Genomic DNA, 22,906 nt, shown 5'->3' on the forward strand with positions numbered 1-22,906 from the left:
TCGTATACAACCGAAACGCAAAAACCTTAACAGCACCACAGGCTCACAAAATACTGCAATATCTCCACCAAAAACCCAAGCAACCTCACAAACACGACCTCAGGAACAAAGAAACACCATAAATACAATTAAAAAACACAAAACTCCTTCTTCACATAAACACACCACGGTTATCACAACCCACTCGTATTCAACCGAAACGCGAAAACCTTAACAGAACTACACGCTCACAACATACTGTAATATCTCCACCAAAAACCCAAGCAACCACACAAATACAACCTCAAGAACAAAGAAACACCACAAATACAAGTAACGCAACTTGCACTACAAAGACAGGTCTACCCAATAAAGTTACACGTCCTAGCACACTTAAAAAACACATAACTCCTTCTTCACAGAAACACACCACATTGTCACAACCCACTCGTATACAACCGAAGCGCAAAAACCTTAACAGCACCACAGGCTCACAAAATACTGCAATATCTCCACCAAAAACCCAAACAACCTCACAAATACGACCTCAGGAACAAAGAAACACCATAAATACAATTAAAAAACACAAAACTCCTTCTTCACATAAACACACCACGTTATCACAACCCACTCGTATTCAACCCAAACGCAAAGCCAAAGAAACACTTACACAATAAAGTCTATTTAATAAAATTACAGGAATTATTATAATGATATTTTTGTTTTGTTTTCTTCTTTCCTGATAGCGTTGACTATTGGGGCCATTAATAGCTATGTTGGTAAGTATGAATTACATACTATCTCTAGATTTCCAATGTGAGTGTGTGAATATTTATTTTATTTTTTATTTTTCTTTAGAACCCTACATAACTTCACCAGACACAGACACTAATCGTTACTTGATTTTAATCCGTGCGATTAGTTAACCAGGCTAGACCTGAGTTCTCACAAGAAACACCGACAATAATAATAATATTTATTCCTGTAGAAACGGTTTACCGTGGGGATTTCGAATAGACCTATCAAAAAGCCTGCGAACCGCCTTACGAACCTTTTCAAGCACTGAATTCCACAAAGGTGTTCTCTTTGTTCTTCGAAAGGTTCCCAGTTTAGAGCTGTCCTCATATGACGCTGTTATGGCGTCGCATACTAATGCGACCGCCTCTCCCGGCCACCTGTCCTGCTTTCCGACAGAGCAAAGGTGACCCATCCAACCGGTCTAACGGTTTCACCACATAGCAGTCCGGTCATCAGTGGATCGGGGATTCCGAAACCTATAGGGTCTGTAATGGAATGCCAGGGTATTAGTTGGAAAAGCGAATGTGCCTTGGGATCCTTCGCCTTATCACAAATTCTGCCTCGGGCTATGACTAAAGTAGGGGCTGTAGAACATTCAAATCAGTTGTTTGCAAGTACTTCATAAGAATGGTCGCCGCTCGAGTTCGTATCCGTGCTACTCCGTACGATATGGTGTGCGTTTGCATCACAGCCAACCATAATAAGAAAGAGCCCACCATTTTGGTGGAGCGCCTCTTGAATTCAGAGTCGGACAGTCAAAGCCACGCGAGCCAATAGCTTGTTGACATCTTTTTCGACCTCTGACGGAGCCGGTAGTAATCTCGACGCCGTTTGGAGGTTGATAACGAAGGATTGAGCCTTCTCCTTACCTGGTGGCCGTGTCATCTGGGATTCCGTCAGCCATCGCCTTGATTACCCTATGGGACGCGCCTCTGACCTAATAAGAGAAACCGTCCTCTCCAACCAGTCCAAGGCCCACTGGTCCTCGCATTCGGCTACAATGACATCCTGCAGGTTTCCGTGGAACCCTTCCAGCCGAGGGAAAGGTCCCCCTCACCCTCCACTTAGGCTCGGTGACCGGGTGCGACACCGGAACATGGTCACCCTGAGCCTCGTTGCAGCTACTTTCCCATAGGTTGATGGTGCACCAGGAGCTTATTTAGGTGCTCTAGATACTTTAGGCTTCTTTTCAGGCCGCCCTGAGACTTCGAGTGCTTCCCTCTCTCTAAGACGCTTGGTCCCTTACGTTGGATTGCTCCCCTGAGCCAGACAGAGCCTTAGGCTTTGGCGCAGGTCCTTCTTGGCCCGAGGTTTAACCCTCGAGACGGTGCGTCCAGGCCATCGCCTTCTGTGCGCCAGTCCTTGCTTTTTGCGAATTAGGAGCTGACCTATCCTACGGGCGAGCGGAATCGCCGGGGGCGAATCTTCCAGGAGCGAATTTGTCGGGGGCGAATTTGCCGGGGGCGAATATTCCGGGGGCGAATTTACCGGGGGGAATCATCCTGCAATCATAATTGTGTCTTCTTTCTCTACACATTCTTAACCCATATTTTCTTTGTGAATATTTATTTACAATTTCTCGCTTTTCTTTAGCTCTTCAGTTTCTCCTGTATAATTCCTGGTGACTGTCCTAGGGCCTTATGTGATTATTAGTTATTTATGTATTAAGGGCATAATAGTGATGTTTATATATTCTCGAGGGCGACGAGTTAAAAAGCTCGAGGGCCTATGGCCCGAGAGCTTTTTAGTCGCCCGAGAGTATAAACATCAGTTTATGCCCGTGGTACATACACAATTTTATGTTTTACTTTTACAAATAGTTTTCTTCGTCAAAATTCGTTAACAAAATAATTCATTATGTTTGATCGAGTATGGGTGGTTCGAATTTGTTAATGTGATTGAAACCATCCAAACGTCAAACGTAATTTTAAATAATTCAATTCATCGTGAATGAGGAAGAGGTTCAAGAAACTACCTATATGAAATAAGGTCAATCTTGTGATTTAGTAGGTATTGACAATTAATAATTGACGTTTCTAATCTTCAAAGACCTGCAAATATTTGTTTGTTTTGTCATTAAGTATAAATGAGTTACTATGGTGATACTTAATGCCCTAGGGCATAAAGTGGTACTTAATGCCCTAGGGCATAAAGTGGTACTTTATGCCCGCGTATCACAGATATAAAATGTGCTATGATAGGTTAGTAAGACATAAAATAATTTACTAACTCTTTTACATGCATCCTCTTGTTGCTTGTATTCCTTTGTGCCTAATTTTGTTTCTTGTTTTTTGCATGCCTCGTTTGTATTCAATGTTTCCATAGATACCCGCTTTTAAATCAATTTCTCCAAATTAGTAGGCCAGCGTGAATTAAAAACAATTGTTATAATTTAAAAAATGGACAAATAACATCTTTCAAACGGAGAGTGTCTCAAATAATGCCTCCTTTTCGGGTTTGAACAATCAGTGTGCCAAGCTTAAAATAACGCCCATTGAATTACAGCTTGAACCACTCGAGAGGCAAGTCAGAGTGCGTAAAACGTGTATTTTATTCACGAAAGGTACTTATCGACCTGAAGTAAAAAACACAGATTGGGAGAAGTACCAAGAATCGTTACCGAAGGATAACGATCCATATTGTCCCGGAAACCTAAACTACCATCTATCTCACTATAATCGTATAGGCAATGGGCCAGAGGAACCCTTTGAAACGACAACCTACAGTACGACTGAGCAAGTGCACGCTAGGGACTCTGTTAGAAAATTATTTCACATCCCCAACAAATACATGGTTAATTATTATACGTACAATAACACTTTAGCTTGTGACAGTGATGCACGTAACAAAATCTGTCCGGAGACGTGTGCAGCAAGCTACTCAACGACCATGCAAAAAAGCTACAAGCCACCTCACCCCTACGTGATGGAAAGGGTATAATTTGCGCTTAATAAACTCCGCTCTAGTAACTTAGATTCTAGTTATCATTCCCCAAAGCTCCATTTCTGTTGCACCGCCGTTACAAGTGGAAGAACAATGCCCAAACTTCACCACATACCTTTTATGATGAAAGGGAAATTGATGAAATTAAACAAATTCAATGTATCAAACGTTCGAAAATGATTTCGTACAATCCTCTAACTGCACTAAACTCTGATGGCAGTACGCCGCCAACGGAACGCAATCAAAGGTGTGTGGAGATGGATTACAACAAATACAAATAGGTACTAAAAAAAATATGTATTAAAAGATATACCGTACAAATAAATATAATTAAAGCCACATAATTTTTTTATTTTTGAGCTAATTACCATGCACTATCGGACCTGTACCAAATACTAACATTAATAACTATCTATAAGTAACAGATAAATAAATGAAATAAATTCCGAAGAGAAAGTGGCACTTTCTTCGCAGGCCATTATAACAGTAACAGTATCCATCAACAAACTTTGCTAAGTTGTGAAAGTAAGTAATTCTGATTTGGCACCCCGTAAACAAAACTTCGTAAGTAAAAAAGAAAACAACAATTCAAAGAGATATTCTATTACTTTAAATGCAGAGTTCGCACCTACTATAAAAAAATATCAACAACAATGCACCTCATAATAGAACTTTCTTTAACACAATTATAACTATAACTGTTACGCTCAAAGCAATGTAAACTGCGCGGGTACTTCGACGTGTAACAACAAATTAATTATCGTAACCGACGCAGTTTCAATCACTTTGAACCGGTGAAATTTTAACATTATGTAAAAATAGTTCAGTCCATTTTTTAAGTAGACAGATTCATTTCACAGACGACAATGACCAAACACAAAAGATTAACGAATATTCCAAACAGCACGTGTCAAAACCTTAGAAACAACAAAGATCTACACTAAACATTAACAACCTAAACCGATAACGTTCAGATCTACCAGTTTAGGTCTACACAAATTACAATTGAACCAACCTCTAACCTCAGAGCCAGCGATTTTCTATTACGGAATATTCAATTTATTACATGTATAAACAAAACAGTACAGCAAGCAAGCAAGTCAAATGATCTTGAAAATAACATAAAATCTGTACAGATCCTTGAGGAACACCACACTTAAGTATATTTGACAAATGAAAAATTCATTCTTCTTTTTCCAAATTTAATTATTATAGTCTTGTTTTTATAATACATAATGAATGCCCTACCTACGGTACGTGAAATATGGTTAACAATCACCTTCACTTGACTCCGAGATTTGGATTGGCCAAATATCAATTTTGAATTTAGATATTAAAAAACTAAAAAACAAATTACGTCTGGGGTTTCATGCGCGGCTTTCAAACGAGATATATTAATGGAAGCGTTTTCTTTTATAACTCTTGCCCCCCTTCGATTTCAGCGATCGTTTTCGTTTTTTACTCGTCCCACTCGCCTCGCTACCGAAATTGGTAATTTCCCCGCCTAAAGTTCCCACGGTGGTTAACTGTCTTCTTGCGTGTTTATCGGCTTTGGTAAGTGGCAGTCTTGTAAAGTACTCCTCCTCGTAGGCCTGCCGTTCTTGTTGCTGCTTAGTGAGTATCTGCTGTGCGCGGCTGCTCTGTCTAACTTCGACCGGCGTATCCAAGTACTCCTCTCTTAGATCTTGCATTATTGCCGAAGATAACGCTAATCTTTTGTTCTTCTCTTGTTCTCGTTTGTTTCGCTCGTTCGCTGTTTCACCTGAAAGCAATTGTTTCGTTAAGATCTGAAGCTGGTTCACAAAATGCACTACATTACTACGCACTACTACTACTGTCGTATGTTATAAAATAACCTGATTATGTATATGTAACCTAACCCCCCCCCCTAACCGGAAGTAAAAATTTAAAGCGCATGGTGCCAAATTTGAAGTACACCCCTCCCCATTTCCATATGTGGTGATGGCACCTCATTTGTTAAATGTTCACTACTTTTTTACTACTCCCATTTGTACTCAAAATAAATCAGCAGTTAACTAGTAGGTTTTAAAAGAAGTTTCACAAGATTGCCTTAAAAATCACATAACAAAAATCAAATAATTAGCGTCTATACAGGGTGTCACTCATAATGTCATTCTGGTTCCTCCTCGATGTCCCCGAAACGGTTTTACGCGATTTTCAATATTTTCTTTAGTTTGGAAAATATGGCCGACTGCAAGTTTTAAAATTGACACCCCGTATATAACTTGTACAGTTTTCGAACCCTTTATTCAGCCAACTAAATTAATAATGTTTTTGTTTTTTGTTTTATTGTTGGTGCAATTGTTTTGCTTGATTTGTTATGAAAATGTACAGGGTGACTCAACGATTGGGCGGAGTAACTTATGCCTTGCAGATAAGATTTTTCTATAGGGTGCTTTTGTATTAGGATATAGTTGAAATTCTCCACATTTTAAAAATATTCGGAATTATACAGGGTGCGCTCACAAAGTAGGGCGCTAAAATGGTATATTTTTTTTAATGGAACCCCTTGTATTTTGAGTGCATTTTTTAATTCTACAAACGACTTTTTTATTATATTGTTAATATCCGAAAAACTAGTAGTTTTAAAGATAATTCAAAATTTGGCGTCAGTTTATTGTAAAAATTATTACTTACATTATGATTCTTGGCTTTATTTTTTTATCCTCATCTACTATGAAACATTAAAAAAATGGCTTACAGGGTGTAGACGCCACCTACCTAGTCGAGATTGACACATTAAAACACACCAGGAAGACATCGATTGGCTTTGGCACATTTACCCAGTGTCTAGAGCTCAGCCCGTCGAAACAAGAGTGAGGGAGGAGTTGGTTATGGAGTCGGTGGGTACGAATACAAGACCAATGTAAAAAACCACACCGTTCTAGCCCTCTGCATTCCCGAATAAACACCAAAATATGAAAATGTGCCATTTATAAGAAGGGGTGGGGGTGGGGATGAGTTGGTGTTGCTTGTTAAGTTGGAGGGTACGAGACAAAAAAAATCCCGCATTGTTCTAACCCTCGGCGTTTACGAATAAACGTCAAAACGACGAAAAATTATCTACTTGACTCGGAAATTAAAGTAACTTGGCCCCACGTGCTTCAATATATTTCCTCGCCAGTAATGTGTCATTTTCCTGACCCGATTTTCGTCCCAAAATTTCCCCCGCTCCCCCCCTTCGTCCGAAGGGCGGGGGTAGTATGCCATCGGTAGGGGGACGTGGTTGGCCGCATTTGGCCAATAGTAAATTTTTTCAGGTCATGTCTTTTTCGCGCCCCGAGAGCGTAAGGCGGAGAGACGTCAACAAAAATAAACTTTGCACCCTCCTCCTCACCCAAACAATGACATGGTCGGAGTTGGGACACCATAACATATTTCGCGGATCCGTTTGGGCTATGGATTAAGGGCGTTTCGAGGGGAGGAGCAGGATTAGTTTTAGAGCACCTCGCAATTTCGTGAGTACTTATGCCCCCTCCCCCAATATCCGATATCCAATAATTAATAAATCTTACTTATAGCTACGCGTATGAAGGTAAAATCATTTAGTTGCATGGATGCATACAAATTTTGCCGTGAAAGGACCCCATGAGGGGGGGGGGAGGGGGGGACTCAAATAACCACCCAGGCGAAGGCCACCAATGGAACCAGACCGGGCCTGACAGTGCACCCATATGATGCTTATAAATTTTTGACAAACATTTTTGAAGACTGATGGTGGATCGGGTGGGTCACTTTGTCATACGACAATTGAGTAAAATGCACCCACTCATCTGCAGTCATTCAAATCCCTTAAAACTAAGGCCAAAAACAATCCAGCTCAATGGCACTCACCTGTAAAATGAACAGCAGATAGCTTCGGAGGTACATAAACTCCGGTCTTCGATTTTTCCTTAACACTCGTGTACGAATCGTCGCTTTCATCACCGGAACCTTCACCCTGCTCGACGAAATTTTCCGGATTGGCCTTAAACGAGGTGGGATCGTCCGCATTTACGCCGGCGGTAGCCGTTCTCACCAACTTGTCAATTTGGTACTTCAATTTACGATCGATGGGCCTAATTTTTTCGAGCACCGTCCGTATCTCGACCAATCTGTCTATGCAAGGATCTCCTTCGATTTTTTCGCCCGAGCACTTGCGTAGTACGACGTACGTTAAATTTATTAAATAGCTGAGTAACATGTGATATTTCATTTCGAGAAAGCTGAGGCCTTGGTCCGTCGTTAGTTCGCCCTTACGTACTCGGTCTATCATATTGTCGACGAGGGAAGCGACGTGTTGTGCGCTGACGTTCATTTCGTTAAGCAAGACCAAGGCCTGGGGAAGATCGGGATGACCGACTAGTTCCTCACTTGCCTAAAATTACGAGAAGAAGGTTATGAACTTAAAATTACATTTCGTTAATTAACAATGAAAAAATTCCCTTCAATTCGTTTTCCTATAAAAATCAGTAGCCATGTTTGAAAAAGAGAAAGGGGAAAAAAATTAGGGGTTGTTTTACGTATGGGAATTTTATTTATTTGCAGACCTTCGAATTAACTTTAATTACGTTAAACAATAAATACATACTTGAACCATTGTTGCGGACGAGTTTTTAGCGAAATTAAAACATATCAAAGGCAAAAAAACTATAAAAACAGCACAACACGTGCCACACTTTTATTTCTGCTCAGCTTTTTTGATCGGCTACAATTGAAAAAGTGGGGAGACGTTTTTATTACCACCAACATAACTTTACTCCTCAAATTAACGACTTAATCTACGTGAAAATTGGCTATTTTTACATACTTTTAATAGCCCGTGCTGCAAAATAGTGTCTTAGAGGCATCGTAGTACCCACGAGGTCGGGACAATTAATTTCAAAATAGAAATAAATAAAAGGTTCAAATTTACCGCCTAATATCGACGTCGGTGATTGGTTCACCACTTCGGCCATTTGCAATATTTATGGCGGGCTTCAGACTTAATTTGTATTTTTTCAAATAAACAAATTTGTGAAAAGAAAGTCACTACTTACCTTTTGCATGAAATTTGCTTAAATACTATGTGACGTCTCCAAATCACATGGACAAAATGATTCAGAATCTACAAATTTGCAGCTGTTCATCATTCAAGTCGCCCCTTACTCAAAGTCAAAATGTCCTCCCTCCTGATGGACACTCAATTCACACCTGGAGAACAGACAGATGCTCTCAGGGACCTCCTTAATCCTGGCTGGAGGTATGACTGAAGGACCAAAGAAAAGATTATTTTAATAAACCCTAATTAAACCAGATCTAAAAAACAGAAGAGCCCCTCAGTGTGACCCTACAGGGTCATTGGATTTGACCCATTTTTAATAGTCTGCTTATATGTGGATATAGGTCAACTGTGCAAAGTTTGAGCCGCATCGGCCCAAATGTTTGGCAGTTATCATGTCCACGGACAGACAGACACCACCGACTCCCCTTGAATTGCTTTGCTCTGCCGTTTAATAAAGATGAAAATGAATGTGAAATAAAAAAGATAGAAACATCAACGAGACAGATTATGTGTTTTAAGTTTTATTCATCTTATTATTAATAATGATAATAATAAACGCATGTTTAAAAAGTTTGTTACACACATCCAACACGTTTAATACAATAAATGATTTAAAATTCTAAAACAATAACAATTTATATATATACAAGATATCTTTAAGCAGTCTACAAACAAAACAGTACTACGATTATAGAATGTAACTATATTCGTTCGAGGAATGTCAGATTTTGTTCGCTCCAAAAGTTACGAGTATAAAAATAAGTGACGAGTTTACCGTTAAAACGCGGCGCGAAAGAAACCATTTTGTACTTTTTCCGTTATAAGATTAGGTACCAAATTCGGATAATACAAAAATAATATTTTTAGGCGTACAAACAATAAGCTAACTTAAACGAACGTTTTGATAGCCTTTAATTATATTACAGGCAGTCTACTAATATCTATCTAGTACTTTATTATATCTACGTTTAAATTCGTTTTTATTACACGGTCACCACAGTGTATATTGCCTTTGTCATTTCTGTATGCTGATTTGTTCATGTCTGGGTTTACAAATGAAGATATTTAGAGAAAAATTATTACCAAAGTAATGTTCTATTTATAGTAAGTTAGTTAGTAGTTGGTAGTTTTAGAACTGATTAAAAACCAAAAACTTAACAAAGTACCTGTTTTCTATGGGAAAAGAGTTTATTTTTTATGGGCGTTTTAACCTGAAGGGACTACGGCCACTACGTATTTTTGCACGCATTGGGAGAAATGTTAGTCAAAACCATGACAGCAGTAGGTACTATACCGGGTGCCCATTATGTATGGAATATAGTATATATCTCGATAACTAACGACTGTGTAAAAAAATTTTCTATATAAAAGATATGTAACAATTTATTTCCCATAATAAGGCAGCATTCAGTTGTTTTTATTTCCGAAAACAAATGAGTAACAAAAAACAAATGAATTTTTTTAAATGTCAGTATACCTTTTTATTAAGCTCATTTGATAGATTTTTTTTCTCTTTTCGATGATGCATCATGTTAGTACACTCTTATACAAGGAAGACAAAATGAAATTAGCAATAAAATGGGTTTTATCGCAAAAAGTGTTCAAAAAATTTTTATTATTAACTGCAAGGAAAAATTGAAATTAATGTCCGAGTATATTCTGGGAGAAATTACTGCCACAATTATTATTAGTTTCGTGTTGCCTTCAAGAAACGTACACGTTCATTTGTTTTATTTTCATGTAGGATATCTAGATTAATGTTATTGATGTAATTATAAGTTTTTTTGAAAAATTTTCTTGTATAAGGGTACATAGCTATTTAAAAAAATTCAGTTGTTTTTCGATGCTCATTTATTTTCTGAAATAAGAGCAACTGAATACTGCCTTGTTAAGGGAAATAAAATGTTAAACAACAAAATTTTGTATACATTCGATATTTACTGAGATATATACTATATTCCATACATAATGGGCACCCTGTATAGAAATAGAGTGGGGATGATAATGTTTTTTACACAATTTATTATCTTGGGGATTATTAGGCATTAATGGAATTACTGGCAGTATCTTTGATATTATTGGGTATGATTGGTATTATCTGATATTAATTCAAGTATCATTAGTAGTATTTGGAACAGGTATTCTGGTATTCTTGAGTAATCTTTAGTATCATGATATTACAACCAAAATAATACCGTTTTTGTATTATAGTGTACAAAATTTGAGCTTGTGAGCCACCCCTCGATGGTGAATGAACGAGCAACTAACACTGACGTCCCAAATGAACATAAATCCATCAAATATCCTAGCACAAATTGAAGTATTTGGTACATAAGAAATAAATCGAAAGAAACCTAAAAAAAATAACAAGGTCAATTAGTGTTGTAACTAATGTGAAAGTATTTATGAAAAGTTAGATGTATTCGATAAGGTTGTTTCAGAGCAACTTTCGTTTTATCATTGAATAAGTATTCAATGGTTTTATGCAATTTTTAGTTTTTATACCTTGTTTTTCATCATTTCATGGGCACCCTAGTTTTTATTCAGTTTTTAAATTTACAGCTAAATTTAGTATAGATCAGCCTAAACCAGGGGTTCGGCAACCTATTGAAATGGAAGAGCCAAAAATTACAATTTACAAAATTTCCCAGTTCTTAGAGCCACAAAAAATTTTTGATTCAATATTATAGTTTTTGGCTATATGCAGGGTCCTGCAACAGTCCGTCGGTTTTTCCTACATACCTGGTAAAAAATATTGATCGTTGCAGATCTACAGAAATTATTTTTGAATGTACAGGGTGTTCCATTTTTACGATGTCAATAAATAACTGATGTTTTTAAATAGAACATCCTGCATATTTTTACTTGTTTCAATGCCATTTGTTCAAAGTGCTATAACTATTCTTTTTCAAATGGATGTGTGTTCTCTTCAATGTTTATAAGGGGTGCCCTGTACTTAAACCCCACAGTTTTTATGTTATTCAATATTTTTTACAAAAGTACTCATTCATTAATTACGTGTTTACACATCGGAGTAGGCTGCTATAATAAAAAAACAAAAGAATACAAGAAAGTAAACAAGTGTCAAAAATTAGATAATTATTTGCTGCAAGTGTACTTTTGATTTCGTAAACAAATAAGATTAATTAAAAGGGCGAATTTCGTACACATGAACTAATTTCTTTAGATAAATACGGAGAGCCGCAACTTTATATCAAAAGAGCCGCAGGTTGCCGACCCCTGGCCTAAACCAAACAGTTTATGAATTATTCAAGTTTTTTGAAATTTGCAGAAAGTATCCTCCATTACAAACTGTAGTTTTGAAAATGTGAAAATTTTTTTATGGAAATCCCTTAATTCTTTTAACAGTGGATTTTACACTTAAAAATTGGACATCCCTATGCCTAAAATGAACAGTTTTTTTTAATGAAATGAAACTAAAACTTTTGCAACTATTACAACCTCTTTAATTGTTAGTTTGCTGTTATTTAAAGAGCCGTCAAATGCTATCTGTATTTAAGAATGGTCAAAATATTAACAAAATTTACAGAATCCAGCATAAAATTCAACAGTTGAAGAAAGAAAAGCTTCTAGTAAATTTATTTAAAAATTCAGAGGTTTTGAAAAATGTTTATGGATATTTTTAAGAGATTTTTGGGAAAAACATCCGAAAAATAAGCATTTTCAGGTTTTCAGGCAAAATTAGAATTCCAAATGTCTAAATTATTAGACTTATCAGAATGGAATACCTTGTACATTAGTACAGGGTATTTCATTAAAAAAACAACTCTTAGTTTCCATCTTGGACCTTGGTACAGTAAAAACCTCTCTCGGTCATTAATATCATTGGGAAAGCTAAACCTTAAACAAAATTACAACCTTGTACTGACCAACCTGTAACTTGAAGTCATGGAATGATTAATGTGGGGTCCACAGAGTATACTATCACAGTTAAAAGTTGCTAAAACAGTTAAGACAATTACGTTGTACTGGAATTTTTCGAATTACTGAGAGCAGTAGGAGTTGTATGTACCTAGACAGAACAGAGACTTCTTAAATTGTCGCAATACACACTGTAAGTGACAGATCATTTTCAAACAGCTTTAATTTGCATATCCCAAAAAGACCTTTAATTTGTACCACCTCCTTAAGATTGGTTCTAGCCAATATAATGCCATTCTTTATAAGAATAAAAGCGTGATGTTAATTAGAGCTATTTGAATATGATCTCTTATTAATGATGCAGCCTAGTACAATGAGCTTTTAGATACCCCTGACTCTTAAACTTTCGGTTGCACGTGGAACACTTAAAATTACGAGTTAAAAATTGTTTCTTTAATTGCGGATTAATAAACGGATTGCCGCGTGTTCGACACTTTACACTGTAAGGCGACAACGTCCGACTCGTCTTAAAATGTTCCGTAAAGTTCTGCATTTGCTCGAGATAATTGGAATGACGCAGGTAACTGTCGTCGAAAAAACCGGACGTCTCCACTTTGCACTGAGCACTGTCAAATTCCTCTTTAACTTGCGTCTCGTTATCGTAACAGGCTTGGACTAAAGGAGACGATAAGTGGTACGCGGAGTTGTCCGATTCGTCGACATACTCCTGCTTTATACTTACACTAGGTTCGACCATGACAATTTCTTCTTTTACGTGTATCGTTTCGGCTTCCTCACAGTGATCGAACATTGTCTCGTCATCGCTACAGTCGGAGTCTAACGTTTCGCTAATATTAATAATGTTCTCCCTGTAATCAATGAAGTGATCGCAAAAAAAGTTTTTGGTAAACTTGGCCAGCTGCTCCAGAGGCGTAAGATCGACATTCTTTTGCTCATCAATGACCAAGTTAATGTCGTATCCGAAATCGAAATTTTTGGTAAACTTTAGGAGGCTCTTCAGACCACCCGAATTGACACTTTTCACCTTCTTGGTCGGTTCCTTTACTACGGGAACTCTCGCCTCGGTTTCCGTAGGAATAATTGTATTACAGAGCTTTGTCAGACCGTGAATGTGGATGTTGTGCATAATCTGATCCTTTGTTACTTTGGAAAGCAGTTTTCGGAGTAAGGAGCATCGTTCGTCTTTGCCGACCCTCTTCCGTCTAGGCTTGCGCGATTCTGACGGAATGTCAACGTGAAGTTCTGAAAGTCTCAATTTATTGGAGGCCGCATCGTCCGACATGCTCAGCAACTCGGTGAGATACTGCTGAAGGATCGTGGTCGACTTCCTGCACATAGTGTGAAATTGATAAGAAACTCTAAGCTTGCTAATACACGAAGAGCAAATTTGCGTAGACAAACTTTCCCTGGATATCACCTACAAAGTAAAATCAATATGGCATCCAGTAATAAAATTCTACTTGGAATAATTTTACCATTTGTGTACATACTTTTAATTTCTCACTTAACTTTATAGAGTCATAATCTTTTGAATCGATATCTTTTAATTCACCCCCCGTTCGAATGCAAATACGACAAAATTTCGCTAAATAGTACATAATTGTGACAGTTCATAAGTGTCAATTAAATCAAATTTATGTCACTGCCACAAATGTCACCTGTCAGGATTTGTTATTTGGAAAATTTAATAAAAACAAATAAAACTACAGAATGGCTACCCTACAAACGAAAAATTCCCAACTCGCATGTTAGTGACATTGCACATATATACAGGATGCAAAAAAACCTTATTTATGTCATTGATTATTAATGGCCAATTGCACCGTCAAAATTAAGTTACCCTTAAACGTTTCTTGACTTCTGATCTTATCTTCATCCCTGACTGTTAACATTAAAGTAGTCAACGAAAAGAACTGTGTTCTACCAACCAACTACCGCCCTCCCCCACATCCTCTTACCATCCGTGTTTTTTCTAGGGTCAGGCGAGTGAAGAATTCCTGAAAAAGATTGTAATATTCTCTAGGAGGCCTAGAAAACTCCGGAAGGTTTTTGAAATGACCTAAAAAGACTGACTTCGAGTTGCACTCTGGAACGGCTTTGGAAAATTTTCGAGTGCTTTCTAAGCTCTTTACATGACCATCTATCTTTATGCTTTCCAGACCCAGCAGAGCCTACAAATTCTGAAAGGGGTAGGAAAAACTCCGAGCGTGCTAAAGTTGCGGAATTGGTGAATATCCCCAGCCCCAGCAACTCCAATGAACACTGTATTGTTACGCCACTGAATTTTTTTAATTCATACTTGTGTCGGTAATGCAGGTTTCCGTAACGGCTAGTTCTTTAATATGGTGTGTAAAAGCAAAAACATATTCTGCCATTTTGCAAAAGTGGTTTAGCATTTATTTTTTTAGTGTGTTTTATGTTTTTAAAGGACAATATACAACAACAATAAACAAAAGGGGGCACAAGCAAATGTTTAAATGGACGCATCGTCCATTATTACACAGGTGTCACGGGATGACGAACAATTGAACAGTTATCCGCCCGAAAAAGGTAAATAACAAATGACAGTTTCAATTAGGGGGAAATTATTTACGGTCCATATTTTCGTAAATATTCCCTTTGAAGTTGGGGGTTCGAAACGGGCCTCCCGTCGCCGTTCTAATCTACCACAAAAGTAGGCGTGTATCCTATATAATAGTAAACATAACTAAATAGATAGGAAGTAACTAACCTTGAGTTTCTGTGTAGAAATGGGTGCAACCAACAATTCTACATTTAATTTGTAGAATGCACCATTTAAGTACATCTTCACTTGACCTCTTTACAAAGTCTACCATTTTAAATAATCTCGTATTCTCTTTTAGGCTCCTTAACGAGAACAGATAATGACATATCTGAAATTAAAGTTTCCCAACCGGGGAATAAGAAAGTTAAACGTGGATTCTTACGCACGCTCTTATGTTGTTTGGGAAGAAATCGTAGCAAGTCTCAGAATCCTAAGCAGTATGCGTTCGGCAGCGACTCGCCTACTAGCCCGACGGATTCACCTAGGTTTCTTTTACCGCCTGTACGACATCAGGATATGCACAAAATGTGTATGGTTATAGATTTAGACGAAACGCTCGTTCATAGCAGTTTTAAGGTGAGTCGTGTTCTCGCGTACCTTTCCATTCTGACGCCACGTTTTCAGCCGATAAGCAATGCGGATTTTGTGGTTCCGGTCGAAATAGATGGGACCGTGCATCAGGTGTATGTTTTGAAGAGGCCGCACGTCGACGACTTCCTGAAGCGTATGGGGGAACTATACGAATGCGTGCTATTTACGGCATCGTTAGCTAAATACGCCGATCCGGTCGCCGATCTTTTAGACAAATGGGGGGTTTTTAGAGCTCGTCTTTTCCGTGAAAGCTGTGTCTTCCATAGGGGTAACTACGTTAAAGACCTTAATAAATTAGGAAGGGAGTTACAACAAATTGTTATTGTTGATAATTCGCCCGCTTCTTATATATTCCATCCAGACAATGCGGTAAGTAACTTTCGATCATTTCTTCATTTGTTTTGATGATATTTTGTAGATTGTCATTAGAACAATATACAGGGTGTTTATTGTAAATACACTTTTTCTGCCATAAAAGAAAAGCTACAATTTTTGATTATTTATAAATTGATTTTACTTTGCATTTCAATAGCAACAGCTGTAAATAAACAAACCAGTTCATAGAATTATGTAAGCAGTCTAACAAGTTAGAATGAGAGAAGAAAAGACTAGAAGAGATGTTCATTTATTTTTAAGGATCCCATGATTTTTAAAGAGGTTTAATATTAATAAAAAATTATGTATTTTTCCTTCAATTGTAGGTGATACACTTTTTTAACATGTTTTTCTGATTGGGCATGCCTCTTAAGCAAAGAAAAAAGAAATATCGGGTAAAACCTCCTTTTAAAAAATTTCCTGTAATCTTGTTCATTGAGATACCACGCTAAAGTATCTTCTTTTCTGTAAAAAAAGTTAGTACTTAAAAATACAAAATGACAGAAATCTTCGATTCGGTTCAAAGGACCAATTTAACACTGAAGTTATTTATAAACAATTGCATTGTCATAGTCCATGAACACAATAACTTTGCACAGTTCACTTAAATGCCACATGTTAAAGAAGTTTATTGAAACTGGGTCAAATCCAATGACCCCGTTTGGTCAGACAGAGGTGCTAGGTCGCATATTTAGATCTGCTGTTAAACAGTTTAACCTTTTAATTTTGATGTGGATGAATGTTAACGTTGCGTTCGATGATTTTCAATAAAGAAGGGCGTTTGCTATACAGGGTGTTTTTTGGGAGCTTTAGTTAAAAGTTTCTGGGAAAGTAAAATAGGTAGGTTTTTGAAAATTTGTACTTAGGAGTTACTCTGAAGGCCGAATCGATTTAAAATTTTCAAGATGGTTACACTTCCGGAAACACCGGAAGTAGATAGTAACTTCGTTATTTTAAATGGCAACCCCCATTTTTTATTGCATTTTTGGATTCTACGCGAAATTTTAGTTCTTTTGATACCCAGATGTCGATATCTACCATTTATGGTTTTTAAGTTATTTTGACTTTAAGAAAAAAAATGGTGGATGCAGATGGTACCTTGATAATTGATTACTTGAAAACGGTTGTATTCATGGCAACCTATTTTTATCAGTGCATAGAGAGTGAATAGGGCTTTCTTTTAGTGCACTTAAAAAAAAAGTTAAGTTGCGTACGACCGCTCCTATGGATATCCAAATTTATGAAACTTCAAAGACTAAAAACTCAGTTTTTTTTAATGGAATGACCATGTTCTTACTATTCCACGAGATAGAGAATCGAAATGGGCATATTTTGATAATACATGTTCCTATAGCTATCTTTAACAGTTTCTGACTTATTCCCATTTTATTGAATTGACACTATTTTTTTCGGATTTTCTTTTTAGTAGTCGGCCATGATTCTATAACAATTGAATTTTAAACAAATCTAGTGACACTAATTCGTCACCTACTGTTATAGGTTAACATAGTTTTTCAAAAATCGAAAAATGACTCGTAGTGGTTTCACCTTTTTTGGAATTTAATTGTTATTTATGGGCAGAATCGCGGCGCATGCTTTCCGTACATTCATTCGAAAACTGGAACGAAATTGTATGCATTTTGGAAATGTTGTACCCCTAATGCACTACAAACCGTTGAAGCACAAGTGATACAAAGCTCTACAAGAAAATATATCCTTAATAAATGAGTTATTTATTAATGAATTATTTAACCTAGAACTAGAATCAATGGTATTAAAGAGTCCATTCCTTGATTTGTTTAAAATTCGATTGTTATAAAATCATGGCCAACTACTAAAAAGAAAATGCGAAAAAAAATGGCATCAATTCCGAGATCAATTCAATGAAATGGGAATAAATCAGAAACTGTTAAAGATAGCTATAGGAGCATGTATTGTCAAAATATGCGCATTTCGATTCTCAATCTCATGGAATAGTAAGAACATGGTCATTCCATTTAAAAAAACTGAGTTTATAGACTTTGAAGTTTCTTAAATTTGGATCTCCATAGGTGCGGTTGTACGCAACTTAACTTTTTTTTAAGTACACTAAAAGAAAGCCCTATTCATTCTCTATGCACTGATAAAAATGGGTTGCCATGACTATAACCTTTTTCAAATAATCAATTATCAAGGTACCATCTGCATCCGCCATTTTTTTTCTTAAAGTCAAAATAACTTAAAAACCATAAATGGCAGATATGACATATGGGTATCAAAAGAACTGAAATTTCACGTAGAATCCAAAAATGCAATAAAAAATAGGGGTTGCCATTTTAAAATAACGAAATTACTATCTACTTCCGGTGTTTCCGGAAGTGCGGACATTTTGAAAATATTTTACATAGATTCGGCCTTCAGAGTAACTCCTAAGTACAAATTTTCAAAAACCTACGTATTTTACTTTCCCAGAAACGTTTAACTAAAGCTCCCAAAAAAACACCCTGTATAAGCAAAGCGTTTCAGTTCAGTTCCAATTTCAAAGCCGAAGTAATAAATATTTTGCAATGTTGTAAATTGTGTATATGTGAGTGATAAATAATATTTTAATTGTTATAAAGCAATTCATTTCAAGACTGTTATAAATTTATTGTTAATTAAAAATTAAAATTGTTAAGTAAATAAATGATTCACGTAATTACATTTATGTTCTAATAGGAACCATTTCCTTTTTTTTTGCAAATCTGTTTGCTTCAGTTCTCCCGATAGTCCTCCTCCTTTCCATATTTTGTTGATTAGTTTCATCAGCATATATGTATATTTCCCTTTTCCTCTATTTATCATCTTCTTTCTGTCTGTTCATCTTTTTTTTCCTTGTATTTCCTTTTGTACTTTTTACACTCTCTGTCCCACCACTCCTTTCTTTTATCTCTCTTGTTTGTAGAGATATTTTTTTTAAATGTTAACCCAAGGTGCTTCTAGTAAGGGCAACATATCGCATATAGTAAATATCGGATGTGCGCATGCGCGAACGGCGCAATGCCAACTATTATTTATTGATACCTTTTTTCAAATTTTAACCACAGATGCTTCTACTAAATGCGAACATAACGCATGTACTAAAAAATCAGATGTGAAATGCGCTAAAGTTACTCGCCTTGGGACGAAACCCTTTTTTTTATTTTTTTAAAGTAGTGCAGTTTCAATTTGGTATCAACAAGTTATTATTTAAAAATGTTAACACTCTGTATATTTGGATCTTGGCTACTTCTTCCCTAGATGATCGCGGTTCACTAATTTGTTCCTCGCTACAGGTACCGGTGGCGTCATGGTTCGACGACATGTCCGATTCCGAACTTCTCGACCTGATACCGTTCTTTGAGAAACTAAGTAAAATGGATAGCGTGTATACTGTGCTGTGTAACTCAAATCATCCGTTTAACAACGGCGTCTTAAAGAATTTATCGGGTCACTCGTCAGCAGCTCAAACGCCTAGGGATACGCCAAGTTCGTAGCATTACGCCACACTCGGAAGAATGAATAAGGTGATTGTGTTTTTTATCCGAGCTTTTATATTGGGAGAATTTGATTTGAGATCAAACTGGTAATGGTAATACTTTTTTTTAATATTTTTAACGTAAATTGCAATTTTAATCATTGTACTCCTGTTTTAATGTGGTGTGTGCGCTTTTATAAAATGTGAAATCTTCCTTACCGCGCCCACCTTGAAATAATGTTCTACCAACACCGAAAATTTGTTGTGTAAATGTAACATTGTGTAATTTTGATCAAAAATTGATTAGTTATGCAGCTCCAAGGTACTGTTGGCAGTTTGTCGCTTTTATCGGTATATTTGACGCGAGAAATTTTATAGAAAAATTCATAAACGAAACGCTAGAGCCTTTAAATTTTTATTTGATTGCGCTCAAACTTGGAGTAAATCACGTAGAAGTCATGTAAAAATTTTCAGGTAACCTTACTGTGATAAATTATTTATTTTTCAAAACCAAACTCGTTTATGAACTTTTAAGTAAAAAAAGCAATAATTAAAAACACAAAAAAAATGCATCCCAATTTGATTCTGTGCAGTTGAGCGGTGAACATATCTTATGTATTGAACGGTTTGATTTACCATACCCGTCAACGTTCGAGTTAAAAAAATTCCTTATGACATTAAACAATCATATCTCATCCGAGGTGATTAAATGATATGGGAACAATTAGTTCCGGTACAACTGTGGCCTTAACAATGAATATCAGTGACATTTTGAATTTTTTTATTGGAAAAATTTACTGTAGATATTGTACGTATACCGTTCGCAGAGGTAAGTGGTATACAGAATGAATACGATTTCGTAAGATAAATACGTAAACAAAATTAAATAATTGGTCCACTCTCCCATTTCTTTTACAGTGACCGGACACGTTTTAGTTGTAAACCACAGATTGGTATAGTCATTAAAAAACCTTCCTCGTGTGTCGTATGTAACAGGGTTTTTTAAATTGTGCAATAAATTTTTATTTATATACTGCGGTTTGTCTCCGTCAATTACCGCGAAGCGGTTTTTATTTTCACACCCTCAGCCAACTAGTCAAAATTGGTCTTCCTGTACGACACGAACCAATTATTTAATTTTGACGCGTTCGAGTCGATCTGATCATGACTTTTAATAAAAACCTTTCAGCCTTAAAGGTTGCAAATTTTAGTAAATTATTTTAATAATTTGTACAGAAAGTTTTTTTTTTACTAAGGATTCAGGTTTAAATAAGTCCTTATTTATATCCGTATTTTATTTTAGTACAAATATGTTATGCGAGAAATTATTATTTTATATTAATTTTAACATTGTACAGATATAGCAATTATTTAGAATTAACTATTTTACATTTTTATTATACATTTAAACTGTTATTGCAGTAGGTAGCAGTTCATATTTTTGTAAATCATAGTTAAAGTACCTCACATTAAAAACGAAAGTATTAAAATTTACAACCTTGTAAATCTGGAACGAAAATGTTTCGTTTATAATCAAATACTGTCAAATCAAAAACAGTTTCATCTTTGTGTTCATGGCAACCATTACCCAAAAGACTACAAAATGTGCTCGATTTGTTTTAGAATTACACCTTCTATACATGTACGTGTGATTGGAAAATGTTCAAAATTGTAGCGATTGACATTTTAATTATAATTTACGAGAGGAAATGGATATAGCATTTGCGTTACTATGTATATTATATTAAGTTGCAATATTCTAATGTGGGGTGAAATGATGTAAATTAACATAGATTTAATTAATATAATTTTTATGAATTGACTCCTTTGTTGTTATAGAGTAATATATAATTGTTTATGTTGAGAGACTAGAACTGTACATTTGAATCTTTGTACAAATTCACTGTTGCATAATTGTCATGTGAATACATAATATGCCTTGAATTGTAAATAAAAGCTGTCATTTATATGTATATTGGTTAATATTTTTTTCTTCGCTTCGTCAACCACTTGCAAGGAACAATGTTTCTAGCATATATAAACATGATAATAAAAACATTTGTTACTTTGCATCAGCTTTAAATATAAGATCATTATCTACTTACCACACTAATCATGCAAGTAGAACAATTGAACAACAAGATTTTGATTCAGAGAAGGCCATGGAAATTTTAAGTACGTATGTATTTGTGCAGTAAAACTACTCTTGTCGCTTAAACATAACAATTATACATGGCCGATGCCTCTCTTTCAGGACCAACTCTGAATCAAAATTTTGTTGCTCACTCGTTATCAATGTGTAAGTAAATTAGCTGTTTATCTTTGTTTGCTAATGACCATTTTGATTTATCTTGAATTGAGTTTCCTACTTTAATCATTGGAAATCCCATTGAAATTAATTGGTTTCCAAAGATTACTGCATATACAGTTATGTATTTGGCACCATACAAGTGTGTCCAAATTTTTTAAAAACCGGAAGCGAAAATTCTAGTGGATAATTTAATGACAGCTAAAGTACCATTTTAAAAATGGTGCTGGTAAAAAAAAATAAATTGTGATGTGTTACCTACCTAGGGGGAAACAAGTACCATTTTTGGTGTACACCAAAATTTCAAATTAATTCAAAATAATTCACGTAAATTCAAATTAATTCACGTTAATTCAAATTTATTCACGTTAATTCAAATTAATTTACGTTAATTCAAATTGAATCACGTTAATTGACATTAATTCTTGTTAATTCTAATTAATTCACGTTAGTTCAAATTAACACAGGGGGGGTGTACACCAAACATTCAAAGTTGTTTCCATCTAGAATTTTTCCAAAGCAAATTTTTACCAGGACTAGAGTTTGGGAGTAAAATATTTCAACGGCGGATTTCTTTTGGGGACAAATTTTTTACACAAGTATACCAGGGAAAAATTTTCCAAGAGCAATTTTATCAATCTTAAATTTTCAAGACGAGAATTTTTCCATAGAGATTCTGGAGTCTTTCTCAAGGTGCTTTTTAAGAACTTTCTAGATTTTTGAGATCAGTTACAGACCAAAATGAGTCTATGAAGATTTCGAAGCAGTATAGAAAGTACTAGTATGGTAGGTACTAATACAGAATCAGTTTTTTACCGGAGTTAAACGAGTCTAGAAAGGTCTGCGAATGGAAATAAACCTTCAGCTGCTGTGGAAAGCTGCACCTATAATATTATCGAGAGCATTTAGCAGATGCTTCGGAGC

At 36.0% G+C, this 22,906-nt stretch overlaps 5 protein-coding genes across 7 annotated transcripts in view; 2 read left to right on the forward strand and 3 right to left on the reverse strand.

The window, feature by feature from the left end:
- The window catches only part of LOC116172827 (long-chain-fatty-acid--CoA ligase 4), a 103,651-nt gene that overhangs the window by 40,838 nt on the left and 39,907 nt on the right, over positions 1-22,906 (reverse strand). The gene's annotated exons all lie outside the window — the stretch shown is intronic.
- On the forward strand, positions 3,038-4,059 carry LOC116172832. The gene is made up of 3 exons (XM_031490123.1): positions 3,038-3,232; positions 3,283-3,711; positions 3,759-4,059. Exons 1-3 carry the CDS (start codon positions 3,218-3,220, stop codon positions 3,999-4,001), a joined length of 687 nt encoding a protein of 228 aa, XP_031345983.1. The 5' UTR covers positions 3,038-3,217; the 3' UTR covers positions 4,002-4,059.
- Positions 4,308-8,463, reverse strand: LOC116172829 (neuroguidin-A). The gene is made up of 3 exons (XM_031490121.1): positions 8,312-8,463; positions 7,576-8,098; positions 4,308-5,482 (listed from the first exon to the last, which is right to left on the reverse strand). The coding sequence occupies exons 1-3, from the start codon at positions 8,318-8,320 to the stop codon at positions 5,115-5,117; spliced, it is 900 nt and encodes a 299-aa protein (XP_031345981.1). The 5' UTR covers positions 8,321-8,463; the 3' UTR covers positions 4,308-5,114.
- On the reverse strand, positions 11,885-14,334 carry LOC116172828. 2 transcript variants are annotated; one of them, XM_031490120.1, is made up of 2 exons: positions 14,158-14,334; positions 11,885-14,084 (listed from the first exon to the last, which is right to left on the reverse strand). In XM_031490120.1, exons 1-2 carry the CDS (start codon positions 14,263-14,265, stop codon positions 12,999-13,001), a joined length of 1,194 nt encoding a protein of 397 aa, XP_031345980.1. In that variant the 5' UTR covers positions 14,266-14,334; the 3' UTR covers positions 11,885-12,998. The 2 variants fall into 2 exon arrangements, with proteins under 2 accessions (XP_031345980.1, XP_031345979.1); XM_031490119.1 differs by having other exon boundaries at positions 14,143-14,334.
- On the forward strand, positions 14,992-21,647 carry LOC116172830 (carboxy-terminal domain RNA polymerase II polypeptide A small phosphatase 1). Its single transcript, XM_031490122.1, has 4 exons — positions 14,992-15,217; positions 15,532-15,809; positions 15,858-16,193; positions 19,493-21,647. Exons 1-4 carry the CDS (start codon positions 15,145-15,147, stop codon positions 19,691-19,693), a joined length of 888 nt encoding a protein of 295 aa, XP_031345982.1. The 5' UTR covers positions 14,992-15,144; the 3' UTR covers positions 19,694-21,647.

The sequence above is a fragment of the Photinus pyralis genome, unplaced genomic scaffold (genome assembly GCF_008802855.1).
Source record: "Photinus pyralis isolate 1611_PpyrPB1 unplaced genomic scaffold, Ppyr1.3 Ppyr1.4_LG5, whole genome shotgun sequence".
Taxonomy (NCBI): Eukaryota; Metazoa; Arthropoda; class Insecta; order Coleoptera; family Lampyridae; genus Photinus; species Photinus pyralis.

Bases quoted from the DNA above. Each gene is read 5' to 3' on its own strand.
- LOC116172829 (XM_031490121.1), bottom strand. The intron at 5,483-7,575 runs GTGAGTGCCATT...AATTGCTTTCAG, and splicing joins ATCTGCTGTTCATTTTACAG to GTGAAACAGCGAACGAGCGA.
- LOC116172830 (XM_031490122.1), top strand. From the start codon at position 15,145: ATGGACGCATCGTCCATTATTACACAGGTGTCACGGGATGACGAACAA. The intron at 15,810-15,857 runs GTGAGTCGTGTT...CCACGTTTTCAG, and splicing joins TCGTTCATAGCAGTTTTAAG to CCGATAAGCAATGCGGATTT. The intron at 16,194-19,492 runs GTAAGTAACTTT...TCCTCGCTACAG, and splicing joins TATTCCATCCAGACAATGCG to GTACCGGTGGCGTCATGGTT.
- LOC116172828 (XM_031490119.1), bottom strand. From the start codon at position 14,265: ATGTACTATTTAGCGAAATTTTGTCGTATTTGCATTCGAACGGGGGGT. The intron at 14,085-14,142 runs GTAAAATTATTC...TTTACTTTGTAG, and splicing joins TAAAAGTATGTACACAAATG to GTGATATCCAGGGAAAGTTT.
- LOC116172832 (XM_031490123.1), top strand. The intron at 3,712-3,758 runs GTATAATTTGCG...CTTAGATTCTAG, and splicing joins ACCCCTACGTGATGGAAAGG to TTATCATTCCCCAAAGCTCC.